This window comes from Chiloscyllium plagiosum, unplaced genomic scaffold (assembly GCF_037043375.1).
Source record: "Chiloscyllium plagiosum isolate Xiang-an unplaced genomic scaffold, Cpla_swu_hap1 HiC_scaffold_5, whole genome shotgun sequence".
NCBI classification, from domain to species: Eukaryota; Metazoa; Chordata; class Chondrichthyes; order Orectolobiformes; family Hemiscylliidae; genus Chiloscyllium; species Chiloscyllium plagiosum.
In genome coordinates this window covers 123,069,155-123,089,783 of record NW_028270143.1, presented here as the reverse complement: position 1 = coordinate 123,089,783, position 20,629 = coordinate 123,069,155, and the positions used below count along the sequence as shown (strand labels likewise).

Here is a 20,629-nt window from a genome sequence, read left to right as displayed (position 1 = left end):
CTGTTAATGGTTCACTCGGTCCTGGAGATAAGGCTGTGCCTATAACTGCCTGCCATGTTTGATGGCACAGTCCGTGTGCTCAGCGGGAGGACAAGTGCCAGGGTCCCGTTCCGTGCGGCCTCTTCAAACTTGGCCAGTGCTGCGCTTGTCAGTATCTCCCACTCTCTGGTTCGATGCCCCAGTTACGCCAAGCACCGCAGGATTCCCATGCGCGCCTCCGGCATTATTTCAGGAATACCGCTCTGCCGTGGGAAGCTGCGTGGTCGGAGAATGTGGCGGAGGGCGATTGAATCCTGATTTTGGGAAGAGCAACTGGATCGTGCTGTGAGGCGAAAGAGGGCTGCGGGGTTATGAGGGTTTGGGACTAAGGTGTATGCATTGCCCTTATTGGTCAAGGTGTTGAACACAAGGAGGTTATGACGGGGCTGTGTATAACATTAGTCAGTGAAAAATCACACGACGGCATGTTATCGTCCAACAGGTTTAGTTGAAAACCCAAGCTCCTTCCAAGCACCAGAGGCTCCGAAAGCTTACGGTTTTCAAATGAACCTGTTGGACTGTAACCCAGTATCATGTGATATTTGACTCTGCCCGCCCCAGTCTAACAGTGGTACCTCCACATCAACATGAAATGGACCTCAGCAGGAACACTGTGCTGACCTCTGATCACCAGACCCGAGGGAAGGTGGGATTGCGCTGGAGGGAGGGAGGACGGAGGAGATCGGCCAGGATCCTGCCTGCTACTGGGGCGTTTCCACTATCAAGGAGAGACTGGGGTCGTTTCCCATAGAGCAGAGAAGGACCGGGGAGTGGGGGTGGTGAGTGGATCTGATTGGGGTGATAGGATGTTCTGAGGGGCGTGGACAGAGGAGATGGGGAGAAACCTTCCTACTGAGCAGAGGGGGCCACAGTTTTAATGTAAAGAGCATGTTAGAGATTAAAGGTGATTTGGTGGAAATTATTTTCACTTCAAGGGTAGTGGGGCTTTGGAACTCACTGCCTGATAGATGGGAGAACCCTCAAGACATTGATGCTAAGCAAGGTAAGATTGGAATAGATGGATGTTTGGCGACCAGAGCAGACACAATAACATTCTCTTGCTGGTCTCTCTACGACTCTGGGTCAAAGTCCCTAACACCACTGTGGGGTAGGGGAGGGGGGCTGTGGGGAGCTGTCTCCACACACCCCAGGGACTAGAGTGAGTCTAGAAGACAGCTCACCATCACCTTCTCCATGGCAACTGGGAGGTGGCAAAGAAATGGGGCGACACCCACATCCCACAAAAACAAGCGAAGCCAGCACAGGCTCGTCAGGCCGAATGGCCTCGCTCTGTGCCAACATAAGGGTTCTAAGAAGGGGACCGGGTCTCTCGGTGCGGGGTGGGGGGGGGATGATGACGCTTGGTGGAGTCAGGCCCGGTGGCTGCCCCGGTGGGAGATGGGGAAGGGGTCAGGGAGAGAACTGCGTTGGGAAAGGGGGAGCGGGGGAGGATAACGTTTGGACGGAGCAAGGGTCAGGGAACATGGCTGTTGACATTCCTTTGGAAAATGGAATTCTGGGAGGGTTTTGCAAAGTGACCAGCACCTGGTTTTAAGCTGCAAGGGCCCCCTTCCAGGACCCAGTGATCCCAGGCTGGGACCGCCACCCACTCCCCTCCCCCACATGTCCCACTCCCCACACACCGAACCTCTCCCCTTTCCCTCCCTCCACACCCCCGTCCTGAGGGAGAAACAGGAGCCCTGCTAACTGAGCCACATGGAGTGAGCCATTCCGTCTGTGCCCATTACCTTCGGGTTTTTTTTGTATTCACTGGCAGGATGTGGGCATCTCTCCACTTACTGTCCTTCCCCTGGAGGGTTAGGGTTAGCTTTACCTTCCCCCTAACAGTCTGACGTGCTTTTCCGCTGTGAGGTGCTGTGTACTATCATCCATTGCTGAAGTTAGACATTGAGATTAAATGTGTGTGCGTGTGTGTGTATGTTGGGGGACATGTGTCTGTTTGCGTGTGTGTGTGGGGGTGTGTGTGAGGGGGGCTATATGTGGGGGATGTGCAGGTACGTGTATGTGGGTATGAGAGTGTATGTGTGAGTGTGTGTATGTATGTGTGGGTATGAGTGTGTGTGTGAGTGTGCATGTGCCTGCGTGTGTAAGTGTGTGTCTGTCTGTGTTTCATTTTGTGTGAGTGTGTGTGCCTGTGTCTGAGGGTGTGTGTGTGTGCGCGCACATGTGATTGTGTGTGCAGGTACGTGTATGTGGGTATGAGAGTGTATGTCTGTGTCTGTGGCTGTGTGAGTGTGTGTGTGTCTGTGAGTGTGTGTGTATGGGTGCGAGTGTGTCCGCGTGTGTGTATATGCGTGTCTGTGTGAGTGTAAGTCTGTCAGTGTGTGTATGTGTGTGAGTGTATCTGTGTGAGTGTGTGTGTAACTGTGTGTGTGTAACTGTGTGTAAAATGCAATACTGTATTACTGACTCTTGTCGGGAAGTGCAATGTAGTTGATTTCATCTTTATTCTCTCTCTCTCTTTCTCTCTCTCATGCTCGTTGCCATTCATCATGTTATTTCCTTTCCACCTTCCTCTCCCCCTCTGGCTGATTCTATCTGCCGTAAATGAACTGAATATAAACTTTGCCGTGTTTGACAGCTGTGTGCAGAAATGCTACTGTAAGCCCCAGAGAGTTAACCAGCATGTGTGCAAGATGTCAGAACTATCTACCATTACCCTGTAAGTCAAAGTGAAACCTCCCTCCCCAATGAACTGATATCTGTTGTGACTGCATGCGTGGAATCTTTGCATCCTTTACCCTTGTGTTTCTGGAAGAAATTAATATGTACCTTTCTGTCCACTAGGGTTGTAGATAAGTAAAGACAGAGATGGGGGGCTACCAATCCTGGGTCAATCTTGACCTGTCAATGAGTTTAGGATTGTGTGGGGCAAAATTTCTGAACCATCCTTTTGTCTTAACAAAGACCTGTTCAGATAAGGGAAAGATTGAGTGCCTTAGTGGTTGAATGATTGCACTAGCTAACCAATATTAGTGTAAAATCTCACCGCCAGAATGGTGTATTATCTAACAACGGTATGTTCAACTGGTCAGATTTACCGTTCAGTTTGAAATAATTGCATTTGGATGAAATTGGCTTTGTACTGCAGTTTGGTTGTGAGGTTGTACACAATGGGTCAACAATAGAAGATCCCTTGTATTGGGGAGAAGAGGGAAGTTGCATTTATATAGCACCTTGCGCAACCTCTGGAAATCCCCAAGCACTTCACATCCAAGGAGGTAGACACTGTTGTGAGTCGTACACCAGTTCACAGTATTATCAAACAAGCGGCAATGAGATAAACAGTCTGGACATGCACTCCAAGCATTGAAGAGATGGTCTTTAGAAAGTCAAGTAGATATTTGGGGCGGGGGGGAGTTGGGTGGGTAGTGCTGAAGGGTCTGCTTGACATATCCATTTCAACCATTCCCCAACTTGGAGACACCCTGTCAGAATGAGACAGCCTTCTCCCATCATTCCCACAGTAACTGATAGGCGAGGAAAATTAGAATTAGAATCCCTACAGTGTGGAAACAGGCCATTTGGCCCAATACATCCACACCAACCCTCCAAAGACTATCCCACCCAGACCCATTCCCCTACATCTCCCCTGACTAATGCACCTAACCTACACATCCCTGAACACTACGGGCAATTTCCCATGGCCAATTCAACCTGACCTGCACATCTTTGGACTGTGGGAGGAATCCGGAGCACCCGGAGGAAACCCACGCAGACACGGGGAGAACGTGCAAACTCCACACAGACCGTCGCCCGAGGCTGGGAATCGAACCCAAGTCCCTGGTGCTAACCACTGAATTTTGGCAACAATTGACAAAGATTTCTTTGTCATGATGATCATCTTTATTCCAGATTTTTATTGAATTCAAATTCCACCATCTGCTGTGGCAGGATTTGAACCCGGGTCCCTAGAGGATTACCTGGGTTTCTGGATTAACGATCCAGCAATGATGCTACTAGGACATTATCTCCAGTCGGGGACAGACACAGCACTTCAACACCTTCATTCATGGGACATGGGTGTTGCTGGGCAGCCAACCATTGCCCTTGGAACTGGTGCAGTGTTCCATCGCTCTGTCACATCGTGGCTGAGCTGAATTTTAACCGAGTCCAACACCTTCACTTCCTAAACTTTGATGAATCTATTGATCAAGGCCATGAATATTCTGGCGAGATTGTGAGGGGGTGGCTCCCCCTACTGACAGGGAGACTTGGATCAGAGACCACAGTTTAAATGTAAAGGTTTCCCCTGTTTAAGACACAGAGGAGGAGATAATTTTTTTTTTCCCTATAGTGTGCTGTGGGTCTTTGGAACTAAGTTCCTTCGAGAGCAGTGGAGACAGGGACCTCGGAAATATTGAAGGCTGAGGTAGATAGATTATTGACTCATGAGGGAGTCAAAGGGGATGAGGGTGGGGAATTCTCTTCCTCAATCAAAGACACCCTCCCTGCACTCATGTCAATGTTACCGCAACAAGGGACTGGCCTCTCCTGATAACTTTGAATCTCTTGATTGAATTAGGTCCCATCTTGTGTGAAGGATCACACTCTTCAATTACTAGTTACCCAGGACTGTTCCTCACCCAGCACTGGCATAACTTCCTAATGTAATATCCTAACTAACCCTTCAGTTAGTCTTTCCAATAGTGTTGTAGGTTCCCCCAGTGGACTTGAGCAAGTGTTATGGACTTCCTCATCTGCCTGCAGGATCAGGGGTGAACTGTAAGCTCTGCGTATATTTGTAGCAGTTCCTTGCCATCTCTCTCCAATCCTCCAAGCCCTTAGTTCTGAATGGCATCGCATGTACCCATTCACCATGTCTCTCTCACTTTAAAACATAGGCCTCTTGCGGTAGACACAGAGTCACCCATTTCCTGCGGATAATCAGTTTCACAGAGATCAGTATTTCACAATTATTTCATCCTTGGATTAACACACGAGCTGAGCCCAACACCTTCCATTTTTTGGTCCATAAGGTCAATCAGGCACCCATCCTTTATCATGGTTGCAACATCAATAGTTGCTATTGGGCCCATGGAAACCAGTAACTTCAACAGCACCTCAAACAAGGCGTTAACCGATCACTGTCCTTCAGTACTCTCATTAATATCCCCTTTAACCTTCGTTATGGACCAGGCCAGACCTCCCTCCAATTATTTTAAAGGCAGTTGTGAGGTGGATATTCCGGGTGTGATGCAGCTGGTCAAACCATTCGGCTTTAAGCATAAAATAATTTATTTAAACATTACGGTTGAAACATGAACAAAATAAACCAGAATTTAGAATAACTTAACTATTGGTAAACTTAACCGACCCGATACAGTAACTATTACTAATTAACTGTTCCAATATAGTAGTATCCCATTAAGACATCCCATGACAACAAAGTAAATTCAAACACAGATTCTTACAGGTATGAGGAGCAGCATCCAGAGAGATATTTCATAGAAAGTCAGAGGAATCCTCTACTGAAACTACCAGTTCTCCTGAGCTCTAACATCTTGTGACTGCTGCAGCTAAAACAAACTAGAAAAAGCCTGAACTGGGAGAACTGGCCACTCCCCTCCCATTAGGCAAAAGTGAGGACTGCAGATGCTGGAGATCAGAGTCTAGATTAGAGTGGTGCTGGAAATGCACAGCAGGTCAGGTAGCATCCGAGAAGCAAGAAAATCGACATTTCGGGCAAAAGCCCTTTCATAGTTAACCTAGACTCTTCAGCACCTCTGTCCTTACGACCTCTCTTCAAAAAAAAACAAGGTCAAAATAACCTTCTTAAAGTGACAGCATTGTAACACCTTTAAATGAGAGTCTAGTGTTCAACCAACGATGGTTATCAGAAAATGCATCCTCAGCCTGAATCAGCAAAGTTTTCCTACTTGCCGAAGCAGTTACCCCATTCTGTAACATCCCTTCTCTTTCTCGTTGTGATTGCACAACATCGTACAAACATCTGGCTCTTTTACATCAACCTCTTTACAAATCAGACACTATAAAATAACCCCGCGCGCAATAGTCAAAATATGTGTCATACTTGGATAGTTTGGAATATCAGTGCCTGAATTCCTAAAGGCATTCCCCCAACTCATGTCTGGCACCTTCTTCCCTTTTCTTTGAATGAGCCCACTTTGACATTCCAGTTTATGATTTTGCTGTTTGAGAATTGTTTATTTCTGAGCATGGATGTGGTAGTGCTCTGGGCAAGTATCATATCCAAACCTTTCAATGTACTTTTGTAACTGACTCCTTAGTTAACATGTCCCTCATCTCACGAGGTGAAGTGAGATGTTGTTCGATTGGTAGGGCAGGAGAGTTCATGTCCGATGTACAAATTCCTTTGCTAACTCAGTGACATAAAACTCCCGTGTCCCAAAGTAGGAGGCTCGAGTAGTTATCGAACTGTAGCTTCCACCCCACAGCTCCCACTACAGTGACTCCTCACCTGAAGTTGTGGTTACCTTCCTGAAAATATCAACTTGAATTGAAATACTTTTAGACAAATGGCTTTCAGTGAAACAACTTTATGTGAAGCATGATTTCCCATAGAAGTCAGTGTTAAATCCAAAGTTAGGTTCCTGCAGACACGTTCTGCTTTGGAAGAAGACAATATATTGGTTGAAATATTGCAAGACTGAACACCACGCGTGCAGTGCTGTATATTTCCAGCCGAAATAACTTTCAAAATAAAACGAACCATGAAATATATAAGAAGTACCGTGCAATTTGATATTTCAGGACCTTTCATATAACTTTTAAACAGTATTAAGTTGAAATGATGCATGTTCTGAAATTTCTACATTCATAATTAAAATAACCTTTAAAACAAAATAAATATAAAAATGCAGAGTCACAATATAAACATTGCTGCAATAAAAGTTGAAATTAAGTTTTCCTGATAAAGTCTGTACTTAATGGCAGAGGTTTGTTAATGCAGGCACAAACACCTACAACAATTAATGTATCAACTTTATTTGAAAGGAAAAGAGACCTGTCTCAGGTTAACTATAAAACAGTTAGCATGATGTCTGTTATTGTGAAGAGGTTAATGTCTATTATAAAAGTTGTATTATCAGAATACTTAGAAGCATGTACAACAATCAAGAATGGCTTCTTGAAGGTGAAAAATCATGCCTGACAAATTTACTCAAATTCCTTGAGGATATAACAAGCAGGATAGATAAAGTGGAAGCAGTGAAAGAAATATATTTGGGTTTTCAGAAGGTGTTTGACAAGGTGTCACACATTAGGCTACTGAGTAAGATAAGCACTCACAGTGTTGGAGTTAGTACATTGGCATGGATAGAGGATTGGTTAACTAATAGAAAGCAGAGGGTTAGGACATGGAAGGCATTGTCAGGATGGCAACTGGTGGAGCAGCACAGAGATCGGTGCTGGGGCACAATTATTAACAATATACGTTAATGTCTTGGGTGAGGAAAGTGAGTGTGCTATCAACACATTTCTGGACGATACAGACATAGATGGGAAGGCAAGTGGTGAGGATGACCCAAAGAGTCTGCAGAAGGATATGGACAGATGGGCACAAACTTGGCAGATGGCACATAATGTGGGAAAATGTGAGGTCACGAATGTTGGCTGGAAGAACAGAAGAGGTGAATATTATTGAAACAGGGAAAGGCTACAGAATGCAACAGGATTTGTGAGTCTTTGTCTATGAATCTCAAAAAATAGTAAGCGTCCAAGGTCAGCAGGTAACAGGGAAGGCAAATGGAATATTGACCTTTATTTTAAAGAGAATGGAGTATACAAGTAGGGAGGTTTTTGCTGAAACTGTACAAAGCACTAGTCAGAGCACAGCTGGAATACAGTGGATGGTTATCCTGGGAAAGATGTATTGGCATTGGCGACAGAGCTGAGAAGGTACTCCCACCACACCCAGGAATAAAGGGAGTGACTTATGATCCTTATATTCTTTCTCTCAGAGTTTTTGGAATTCCCTTCCTCGAAGGACAATGAATGCAGAATCTTTAAATATGTTGAAGGCAGAGGGGGATGGACTTTGGATCACCGAGGGGATAGACGATTTTCAGGCATATACAGCAATGGTGAATTGAAGTTAAAAACATCCATGATCTTATTGATTGATGGAACAGGCTCAAAGGGCTGAGTGGCCTAGTTTTATTTCTTATTCATATCAGAGGTAGAAAAGTTGGTCAAGTACTCGTCGGAGTTTAGAGGAATGAGAGGAGACTTTATTGAAACACACAAAATCCTTAGGGGATGGGACAGGGTAGATGTGGAGAGGTTGTTTCCCCTTGTAGGAGAGTCTGGGACGAGAAAGGGCAATCTCAGAATGAGACGGGTCACCCATTTAAGACAGAGATGAGGAGGAATTTCTTCTCTCAGAGGGGAGTGAATCTGTGTGATCCTTTTCGTGTTTGGGTTGTTAAGCATATTTAGGACTGAGATAGAGAGATTTTTCATGGCTAAGGGCATCAAGAGTTAAACAAAGAGAACAAAGACAATTTACAGTCCAGGAACAGGCCCTTCGGCCCTCCAAGCCTGAGCCAATCCAAATCCACTGTCTAAACCTGTCGGTCAATTCCAAAGGATCTGTGTCCCTCTGCTCCCCACCTACTCATGCAGCTGTCCAGACCAACCTTGTATGTTGTGGGGAAAGGGCAAGTAAGTGGAGTTGAGCCCTGGGGGAGGTGGCTGGTAATATCGTTGGATGAGTAATCCAAAAGCCCAAGTCAATGTGCTGCTTCTCATGTGTTCGAATCCCATCATGGTGGAAATTTAGATACAAAACATCTGAAATAAAATGTTGGCTTAATGTTGACTGAGTAACCACTTAGCAACTGCGTAAAAACCTATCTGGTTCACTAATGTCCTTAGGGAAGGAAATTTGCCACTCATACCTAGGCTAGCCTACATGCGAATCCAGACCCACAGCAATTTGGTTGAATCTTAACAGCCATTTGAGCAACTAGGGATATGCAATAAATGCAGGCCCAGCCAGTGACACCCACATCTCATCTACCAACATCTAGCAATGTAAAACAAAAGGATGATCAAATCAGTCATGATCTCATTGAAGGGCGGAGCAGACTCGATGGGCTGAATGGCCGACGTCTGCTCCTAGTGTTACGGTCTGCCACCCAGGGGGAGCTGAGCACTCCAGTACACCTTCAGTATGGAAGCCAAGAGAGAGGCCCATGGTGGAGGTTTCAAAGGTAAGGACAGAATTTGGGAACAGGAGCCAAGGTGGGCAGGTGGTGATGAGGAAGGGAGGTCAGGAGCGGAAGATGGAGAGAAAATGAGGTCTGCAGATGCTGGAGATCAGAGATGGAAATGTGTTGCTGGAGAAGCGCAGCAGGTCAGGCAGCATCTAGGGAACAGGAGAATCGACATTTCGGGCATTAGCCCTTCTTCAGGAAGATGGAGTAAGGTGGGAGGTGAGGATTGTAGGTGTGGGGGGGAAAAGAAGCGGTTGAAAACTGAGAGCTATATTGGACACACTTGCAGCTCCTGCTGATGTGTTGCTCTTCTTTCTTGCAATTGTATTTGTTTTGACTGCCTCAGGTTCTAAAGAGCTCGTGAGCCTGTGTGGGCAGCATGTTGCTGTCTGTATTCCATGGAAACAGGCAGCAGGAGTAGGCCATTCAGCCTGCTGAACCTTCTCCACCATTCAGTATGATCATGGCTGACCTTTATCTCGAAACCAGGTTCCAACATTCCCCCTTTAGCCTTTTCAAATACGTCCTTTTTTGTTCATGAATATATTCAGTGACTTGGTCTCCACAGCCTCCTGTGGTCGAGAATTCCGCAGGGTCACTCCCCTCTGAGTGCAGAAATCTTTCCTTATCTTAGTGCTGAATAGTCTACCCTTTGTCCTGAAACTCCAGCCCCTGGTTCGAGACTCCAACCCCCTCCACCCCAAAGGAAACATCAGGGGAACCAGAGGTTCCTTCTCATTCCCCTGAATACAGGCCCAGCTGAACCATAGAATCACACAGTACAGAAGGGGCCCTTCAGCCCATCGAGTCTCGACCTCTCTCTTCGTGTGACAGAACTGTCATCGCAGGAGTCAACTTGCTGCAGTCCGGCTATGGCAAGTAGATATGGAGAGCAAAACTGGATGAGTACACCAGGCGTGGCTCTGGACAAGTGCAGCAAGACATCCCAGCTACTGTATTCAAACCCTCTTGCTATGAAGGCCAACAGACCATTCACCATCTGCACTGCCTGCTGCACCTGCATTCTGATCTTCAGCGACCATTGTAACAGCACAGCAAGGTCCCTTTGTGGTACATCAGCTGCTCCCAATCTATCATCATTTAAACAATCTGCTGCATTTCTGTTTTCTAAATGAAGCACATTCATTCCTTAACTATTAATCATTGCCTATTCACTGACAACCCCTATAATGACATTATACGATCTCTTGTAGCCAACACATTCCTCAAGAATTCATAGTTTCCTTTGTTTAGATTTTGGAACCTAGTTTGGGATTAGTCCTGCTCACTTGCCATTCCAGTGATGAATTCTATCACGTTATGGTCACTTTTCCCTAAATAGATCTCTCATAAGAAAATAATTAACACCTCACTGCACCAAACCAAATCTAGGTTCGCCCATTTCTGGGTTGGTTCCTTAACTTGCTTGTCTAAAACACTACCTTGTACACACTCCAAGAATTCACCTTTCACAGTAAGGCTTGGCCAGCCCAGATGTATGTTAAAATCACCAGTGGTTAAAATCACTGTAGTACCCATGTTTGTGCATCTCTAATTTCCTGTTTAACGCCATCCCGTACCTAACCACCACCATTTGGAGACCTGTACACAAGTTCCACTTGTGTCTTTGACTGCTTTGTTGCTTCTTAGCTCCACGCAGAGTGATACCACGCTGAGATTTCTGGGACGCTATCTTTTCACTATAGCATTGATTTCATCTTTCACAAACAATGGCACTCTATCTCCTTTTCAATTTTGCTTGTCTTCCCTAAAGACTGAAGGCTCCTTCAGCTCCCAGTCTTGGTCACCTTGCAGCCATGTCTCCGTAATTGCAATTATATTGGATTTGTTCACAGCTATAACCGCGCTGTTAATTCATCCGCCTTGCTGTAACTGCTCTGTGTATTCAGATATGATGCTGTTAGACTTGTCTTTTTTGACATATTTGCACTTTCATTTTTGTATTCCAGCTCTATTAACTGCTCACTTTCGTTTCCTCTGCCTTCCTCTGGTGGATTCGATATTTCTAGAATCATAGAACTTTAGAGAACAGGAGGAGGCCATTTGACCCATCGTGTCCATACCGGCTCCTGAAAGAGCTCCCCAGCTTGTCCCACAATCCAACTCCATCTCTGTAACCTTCATCCCTTTCAATTATCAATCCAGCTCTCTTTCGAACCCTCCTCTGTAATCTACCTCCACCGCTCTCCCAAGCAGCTCATTCCAAATCCCAACAACTCTCTGAGTAAAGAAATTTCTCCTCATCTCACTCCCAGCTCTCTTGCTGACAATCTTGTAATTGGGTCCCCTAGTTACTAACATACCAACAAGTGGAAACAGATTATCCTTCTTTGCTCTGTCTGAAATGTTCATTATTTTGAATACCTCAGTCAGGTCATTTTGTAATCTTCTCTGCTCCAAGCAGAATCAGCCCAATCTCCCCGATCTCTCCTTGTATCTGAAATCTCTCATTCCTGGTATCATTCTAGTCAATCTTTGAACTTTCTCCAGGACTTTAATATCCTTCCTTAAATAAATTGCTGGGAACCCAGCACAATACTCCAAATGTGGTCCCTCCAATGATTTGTAAGGGTGGAGCATCACTTCCTTGCCTCTATTTCTAAACACAAGGATTCCGTAAGCTGCTTTAACAACTGTTTCAACTTGCCTAATCCCCTTCAGAGAATCATGCACATGAACCCTGAGGTCCCTCTGCTCTTGTCCTCCCCTCAAAGTTGTACCATTGAGCCTGCATCATCTCTCTCTATGTTCCATCTACCAAAATGCTTTACCCATCATTTCTCTGCATTGAAATTAATCTGACAGGCATCTACCCACTTGGCCAACTGGTCAATGTCCCTCTGAAATCACTCAGCGTCATCCTCACAACGCACTACTCGCTCTAGCTCCGTACCATGTGTAAATTTAGCCGTTTTAACCTCAACCCCCATCTCCAAATCATTTATATACATCAGGAATAGTAAGGTCCCAACACCGATCCCTGGGGCACTTCCAGCTTATCTCTAATCTGAGAAATGTCCGTCTGTACCTACCCTGTTTGCAATCTTTTAGACAACTTCTAATCCATGCGAGCAAAAACTCAACAATCCTAAACATTTCTAATTTGCTAACCAACCTGCCATGTGACACGACATCAAATGTTTTCTGAAAGTCCGAGTATACAACATCCACAGCTCAACCCTCATCCACTGCCTGTGTCACATTACCATGGAACTCAATTAAAGTTGTCAGATATAACCTGCCCTTGACAAGGCCGTGTTGACCATCCAGTATTACCTTATTTTTCTCTGGGTGTTCACACATCTTATCCCATGCGATGGCATCCATCAATTCTCTCACCGTTGCTGTCTAACTGATAGATCGATCAGTTCCTGGGTTTTCCTTTGCCCCTTTCTGAAACAATGGTGTCACGTTTGCCATTCTCTAGGCCCCTGGAACTAGTGCTGTATTCAGGGAGGCTTGGGAGATCTTCTGTCAACAGCTCTACGGTTTGTTCCATTAACTCTCTCAGGAATCTGGGATGCATCCCATCTGGACCTGGCACCTTTTCTATCTGGAGTGCTGCCAGCCTTTTTAGCACCTCCTTTATCTATCACTGTTATCTGTTCTTTGTTTTAGTGAGCAGCTTACCTACTTTTTCCTTATGAACCCCACTCTACCCTTCACTAATCTTTCACCATGAATGTGTTTGAAGGGCATCTTGCTATTTGTTTCAGTGGAACCTGCCATCGTTTCCTTAGACTTTCTCTTTGTCTTCCTTATTCTAGCCTTAGACTCTCTCCTGCAATTAGATTAGATTAGATTCCCTACCGTGTGGAAACAGGCCCTTCGGCCCTACAAGTCCACTCCGACCCTCTGAAGAGTAAACCACCCAGACCCATTTCCCTCTCACTAATGCACCGAACACTATGGGTAATTTAGCATGACCAGTTCACCTGATCTGCACATCTTTGGAATGTGGGAGGAAACCGGAGCACCCAGAGGAAACCCACGCAGACACAAGGCGAATGTGCAAACTCCACACAGACAGTCACCCGAGGCTGGGATCGAACCTGGGACCCTGGTGCTGTGAGGCAGCAGTGCTAACCACTGAACAGCTGAGGATACTCTTCCTGATATCTATTGTGATTATTATGCACTCTATTCATCTTTCCTTTGAAATTCTTCCATTCTCCATTTACTGTTTTATCCACCAAATTGTGTTTCCATTCAACGTGCTCCACCTCAACTTTGAGACCACTAAAATCTACCCGTTTCCGGTCTGGCATCTTAACCATTGACTGATTTTTATAAATCCTTTTCCCACTTAATATTGAACCTTATTGTGTTATGATCGCTATTTCCCACATGCTCCCCCTGACTCTGACATTCCCCACTTGTCCTGCCTCATTTTCAAGGATCAGATCCAGCACAACTTCCTCTCTAGTCGGAGTGAAAATACACTGTTCCAGAAAGTTCTCCAGCACACGTTTCTTCCCTTCTGTGCCCCACACTCTACTGGTTTCCCAGTCTCCAGTAACTGAAATCCCCAAATATCACAGCCCACTTTAGTACTGCACATTTCCATCATCTGTCTGCAAGTGGTCTCCACTTCCCACTCCAGAAAGACCCAACATGGTCACTGCACCCTTTCTGTTTCTCACCTCTAGCCACGTAGATTCTAATTTAGGAACTGCATTTCGTTCAGGGGCAAGGATGTAATCTTTGACCAACACTGCTACACCTCCTCCCCTTTTAGCCACCCTGTTTCCACTAAAAACTTTATAATCCAGTTATTAAGCCAAATAAAAATCAAAAGAGCTGTGGATGCAGGAAATCCTAGAATCCCTACAGTGTGGAAATAGGCCAGTTGGCCCAATAAGTCCACACCAACCATCTGACTCACCCAAACCTATTCCCCTGTCACTCTACATTTACACCATGGAAGAGGAAACCAGAGCAAGCCCACGCAGACACTGGGAGAATATGCAAACTCCACACAGGCAGTCACCCGAGGCTGGAATCGAACCCAGGTCCCCGTGAGGCAGCAGTGCTAACCACTGCGCTGGTGTGCTGCCCCATGTTACTGCACCCGAAACGTTAACACTGACTTCTCTCCACAGATGCTGCCAGACCTGCTGAGCTTTACCAGCAGTTCCTGTTTTTGTTAAACATTCAGTCCTGTTCTGGCCTGAGCCATGTTTCTGTCAATGTTACAGTGTCACATCCCCCTCGAACAATTTCGGCTTCCAGTTCGCCAGTTTTATTCACTATACTCTGTGCATTTATATATACAATTTTACCCTGCCCTGATCTCTTTCTTGTCTGTTGGAAGGTGAGCATTTCTTTGTTCACCATCAGCACTCCAGCCTACCCTCCGTCCCTCCTTTTTCCCTGTTCCCACCTTCCCTATTTTGCCGTCACTGCTTGTTGACGCTGGGACCTCCGGAATCCCGTTCCCGATTGTGGTGAGCAAACTGATTTCTCCCAGAAACCTCCTCAGTCGCTTCCTACAACCATTCCCTCTTTCTTATTTATATTTGCTGTCTCTCCTCTCCACCCCTGATGAAGGGCTCCTGCCCGAAACGTCGCTTTTGCTGCTCCTCGGATGCTGCCCGGCCTGCTGTGCTTTTCCAGCACTGCTCTAATCTTGACTCCAACCTTGTCTTCCCCACTCTTCTACCCCCCCCCCCCCCACCCCCACCTAGGTTCCCATCCCCCCTGTCCCTCCAGTTTAAACCCTCTTCCCACTGGACTAGTGTATGCCCCCATAAGGTTATTGGTCCAATTGGAGAATATCAGAGTGGGAGGGGCGTTTGGGAAATAGTGATCATGACCCAACCTTCCCGTCGCCAGCAATTTTAACACAGTGTCCCGCTCACATGCCCCACGTGCCTGTCCTTGGCAGGCTGCAGTGCTCCAGTCAATCCCAGCACAAACTGGAGGAATGTCATCTTTGATTCACTGGAACGTTGCGGGATGCCGAGGATAGGCAGGTGGGGCTTGCCAACAGGGCATGGGCAGCCAATAAATGGGAACCCCACCCCCTGCAAGCTCCCCTCCGAGACACTCACCATCCTGACTTGGAAATATATCGCCATTCCGTCACTGTCGCTGGGCCACAATCCTGGAATTCCCTCCATTGCGGGCGGACTTACACCAGTTGGACTGCAGCGGTTCAAGGAGATAGCTCTACTGCTCAATGTTACCTTGAGATGGACAAGAGAGGCTGGCCTAGCCAACAATGCCCAGGTGCCGGCGCTGAAGGGAACCTTTCCAGAATCCTGTACCTTGTCTCCCACTTGCCACTTTTCCATCGGCCTGAGCTCAGCGTAAACTCTGTTGTTATGTTTGAACTCACCGATATCCTTTCTGCCATCATTCCTATGTTCCCAACCGGTCTGGAAATACTTCAGTTTTAAACATTTGCATCCTTGTTTTTCCAATGTATCCATGATTTTGCCACTCCTTATCCTCCGTTAATCCCCTCCAGACCCAGCTGACCAGCCCCTATGCTGCTCAGATTTTCTTCCGCATCTCAAATATCACAGCCCACTTTAGTCCTGCACATTTCCATCATCTGTCTGCAAGTGGTCTCCATTTCCCACTCTATGGAGGTCAACAGAAAGACCCAACATGGTCACTGCACCCTTTCTGTTTTTCACCTCTAGCCGCGTAGATTCTAATTTAGGAACTGCATTTCGATCAGGGGCAAGGATGTAATCTTTGACCAACACTGCTACACCTCCTCCCCTTTTAGCCACCCTGTTTCCACTAAAAACTTTATAATCCAGTTATTAAGCCAAATAAAAATCAAAAGAGCTGTGGATGCAGGAAATCCTAGAATCCCTACAGTGTGGAAATAGGCCAGTTGGCCCAATAAGTCCACACCAACCATCTGACTCACCCAAACCTATTCCCCTGTCACTCTACATTTACACCATGGAAGAGGAAACCAGAGCAAGCCCACGCAGACACTGGGAGAATATGCAAACTCCACACAGGCAGTCACCCGAGGCTGGAATCGAACCCAGGTCCCCGTGAGGCAGCAGTGCTAACCACTGCGCTGGTGTGCTGCCCCATGTTACTGCACCCGAAACGTTAACACTGACTTCTCTCCACAGATGCTGCCAGACCTGCTGAGCTTTACCAGCAGTTCCTGTTTTTGTTAAACATTCAGTCCTGTTCTGGCCTGAGCCATGTTTCTGTCAATGTTACAGTGTCACATCCCCCTCGAACAATTTCGGCTTCCAGTTCGCCAGTTTTATTCACTATACTCTGTGCATTTATATATACAATTTTACCCTGCCCTGATCTCTTTCTTGTCTGTTGGAAGGTGAGCATTTCTTTGTTCACCATCAGCACTCCAGCCTACCCTCCGTCCCTCCTTTTTCCCTGTTCCCACCTTCCCTATTTTGCCGTCACTGCTTGTTGACGCTGGGACCTCCGGAATCCCGTTCCCGATTGTGGTGAGCAAACTGATTTCTCCCAGAAACCTCCTCAGTCGCTTCCTACAACCATTCCCTCTTTCTTATTTATATTTGCTGTCTCTCCTCTCCACCCCTGATGAAGGGCTCCTGCCCGAAACGTCGCTTTTGCTGCTCCTCGGATGCTGCCCGGCCTGCTGTGCTTTTCCAGCACTGCTCTAATCTTGACTCCAACCTTGTCTTCCCCACTCTTCTACCCCCCCCCCCCCCCCCACCCCCACCTAGGTTCCCATCCCCCCTGTCCCTCCAGTTTAAACCCTCTTCCCACTGGACTAGTGTATGCCCCCATAAGGTTATTGGTCCAATTGGAGAATATCAGAGTGGGAGGGGCGTTTGGGAAATAGTGATCATGACCCAACCTTCCCGTCGCCAGCAATTTTAACACAGTGTCCCGCTCACATGCCCCACGTGCCTGTCCTTGGCAGGCTGCAGTGCTCCAGTCAATCCCAGCACAAACTGGAGGAATGTCATCTTTGATTCACTGGAACGTTGCGGGATGCCGAGGATAGGCAGGTGGGGCTTGCCAACAGGGCATGGGCAGCCAATAAATGGGAACCCCACCCCCTGCAAGCTCCCCTCCGAGACACTCACCATCCTGACTTGGAAATATATCGCCATTCCGTCACTGTCGCTGGGCCACAATCCTGGAATTCCCTCCATTGCGGGCGGACTTACACCAGTTGGACTGCAGCGGTTCAAGGAGATAGCTCTACTGCTCAATGTTACCTTGAGATGGACAAGAGAGGCTGGCCTAGCCAACAATGCCCAGGTGCCGGCGCTGAAGGGAACCTTTCCAGAATCCTGTACCTTGTCTCCCACTTGCCACTTTTCCATCGGCCTGAGCTCAGCGTAAACTCTGTTGTTATGTTTGAACTCACCGATATCCTTTCTGCCATCATTCCTATGTTCCCAACCGGTCTGGAAATACTTCAGTTTTAAACATTTGCATCCTTGTTTTTCCAATGTATCCATGATTTTGCCACTCCTTATCCTCCGTTAATCCCCTCCAGACCCAGCTGACCAGCCCCTATGCTGCTCAGATTTTCTTCCGCATCTCAAATATCACAGCCCACTTTAGTCCTGCACATTTCCATCATCTGTCTGCAAGTGGTCTCCATTTCCCACTCTATGGAGGTCAACAGAAAGACCCAACATGGTCACTGCACCCTTTCTGTTTTTCACCTCTAGCCGCGTAGATTCTAATTTAGGAACTGCATTTCGATCAGGGGCAAGGATGTAATCTTTGACCAACACTGCTACACCTCCTCCCCTTTTAGCCACCCTGTTTCCACTAAAAACTTTATAATCCAGTTATTAAGCCAAATAAAAATCAAAAGAGCTGTGGATGCAGGAAATCCTAGAATCCCTACAGTGTGGAAATAGGCCAGTTGGCCCAATAAGTCCACACCAACCATCTGACTCACCCAAACCTATTCCCCTGTCACTCTACATTTACACCATGGAAGAGGAAACCAGAGCAAGCCCACGCAGACACTGGGAGAATATGCAAACTCCACACAGGCAGTCACCCGAGGCTGGAATCGAACCCAGGTCCCCGTGAGGCAGCAGTGCTAACCACTGCGCTGGTGTGCTGCCCCATGTTACTGCACCCGAAACGTTAACACTGACTTCTCTCCACAGATGCTGCCAGACCTGCTGAGCTTTACCAGCAGTTCCTGTTTTTGTTAAACATTCAGTCCTGTTCTGGCCTGAGCCATGTTTCTGTCAATGTTACAGTGTCACATCCCCCTCGAACAATTTCGGCTTCCAGTTCGCCAGTTTTATTCACTATACTCTGTGCATTTATATATACAATTTTACCCTGCCCTGATCTCTTTCTTGTCTGTTGGAAGGTGAGCATTTCTTTGTTCACCATCAGCACTCCAGCCTACCCTCCGTCCCTCCTTTTTCCCTGTTCCCACATTCCCTATTTTGCCGTCACTGCTTGTTGACGCTGGGACCTCCGGAATCCCGTTCCCGATTGTGGTGAGCAAACTGATTTCTCCCAGAAACCTCCTCAGTCGCTTCCTACAACCATTCCCTCTTTCTTATTTATATTTGCTGTCTCTCCTCTCCACCCCTGATGAAGGGCTCCTGCCCGAAACGTCGCTTTTGCTGCTCCTCGGATGCTGCCCGGCCTGCTGTGCTTTTCCAGCACTGCTCTAATCTTGACTCCAACCTTGTCTTCCCCACTCTTCTACCCCCCCCCCCCCCCACCCCCACCTAGGTTCCCATCCCCCCTGTCCCTCCAGTTTAAACCCTCTTCCCACTGGACTAGTGTATGCCCCCATAAGGTTATTGGTCCAATTGGAGAATATCAGAGTGGGAGGGGCGTTTGGGAAATAGTGATCATGACCCAACCTTCCCGTCGCCAGCAATTTTAACACAGTGTCCCGCTCACATGCCCCACGTGCCTGTCCTTGGCAGGCTGCAGTGCTCCAGTCAATCCCAGCACAAACTGGAGGAATGTCATCTTTGATTCACTGGAACGTTGCGGGATGCCGAGGATAGGCAGGTGGGGCTTGCCAACAGGGCATGGGCAGCCAATAAATGGGAACCCCACCCCCTGCAAGCTCCCCTCCGAGACACTCACCATCCTGACTTGGAAATATATCGCCATTCCGTCACTGTCGCTGGGCCACAATCCTGGAATTCCCTCCATTGCGGGCGGACTTACACCAGTTGGACTGCAGCGGTTCAAGGAGATAGCTCTACTGCTCAATGTTACCTTGAGATGGACAAGAGAGGCTGGCCTAGCCAACAATGCCCAGGTGCCGGCGCTGAAGGGAACCTTTCCAGAATCCTGTACCTTGTCTCCCACTTGCCACTTTTCCATCGGCCTGAGCTCAGCGTAAACTCTGTTGTTATGTTTGAACTCACCGATATCCTTTCTGCCATCATTCCTATGTTCCCAACCGGTCTGGAAATACTTCAGTTTTAAACATTTGCATCCTTGTTTTTCCAATGTATCCATGATTTTGCCACTCCTTATCCTCCGTTAATCCCCTCCAGACCCAGCTGACCAGCCCCTATGCTGCTCAGATTTTCTTCCGCATCCCAGATTTTTTTATTGTTCACTTTATCGACGGCGGCTCTGCCTTCAGTTCTCTGGGCCCCAACCTCCAAACGTCCCTCCGAAACCTGCCTGCCTCTTCCCTCCTTTCACACGCTCCTGAACACCAACCTCTGACCTCAGTATGGGTCAGCTATCCTTGGTACGATGTCAACTTTAATCCGATTCCGAGGTAATGGGAGATTAGGAAGGCCCAAGGCCTTATGCAAGAATCTTATTGATAAGGGAATCCAGCTCACCATTTGATAAATTGGAAAATATGACTTAATCACAAAAGCAAAATGGTGCTTCCTCACATTGTCCAGTTTGATGTTGGAAATGGATGAAAACATTGAAAAGAGCCTTACCTTAAGATGTCAGCAGTCACATGACCTCAGGTCATCATCCAACAGGTTTATTTGAAATCACAAGCTTTTGAAGCACCGCTCCTTTGTCAGGTGAAGGGACTTCAGGCCACTGAGTCCAGTGAGCGAGTGCAGCAGAGTCAGAGGACGCGGAGACTGACTGAACGACTTATCCAAGGTTACCTCAGCACCCCCCTCCCCAAAGTATTAGCCTGTGACACCATGCAGGGGAGAGCAGCGGAGTTATTCCCAGTGATTGTCCCATCCTTCTCCTTCTTTTGATGAGCTGATGGATTACCACACTTCTTGACAAGTGCAAAAGTGATAATGCTGTAAGGCACACTATATCAATAGAAACACTTTCTACCAAGTTGGCTGTGGCTTTGGTTATTTACCACATCAATTCCTATCCATCCCAAAGAACCTCAGATGCAGCACACCTAACATAACAAATTTAACACACTT

The 20,629-nt window shown here is 47.0% G+C and overlaps 1 protein-coding gene across 7 annotated transcripts in view; it reads left to right on the top strand.

Moving 5' to 3' along the window:
- LOC122550332 (pituitary adenylate cyclase-activating polypeptide type I receptor-like) overlaps nucleotides 1-20,629 on the top strand; it is a 293,382-nt gene that overhangs the window by 251,648 nt on the left and 21,105 nt on the right. For 6 of the 7 annotated variants that reach the window (XM_087987625.1, XM_087987620.1, XM_087987619.1 and 3 more), the window contains one exon: nucleotides 2,642-2,722. The exons of the other annotated variant lie outside the window; for it this stretch is intronic. In XM_087987625.1, the coding sequence (XP_087843751.1) occupies nucleotides 2,642-2,722 (81 nt within the window). The remainder of the gene's footprint in view (nucleotides 1-2,641; nucleotides 2,723-20,629) is intronic. 7 annotated transcript variants of the gene reach the window in all.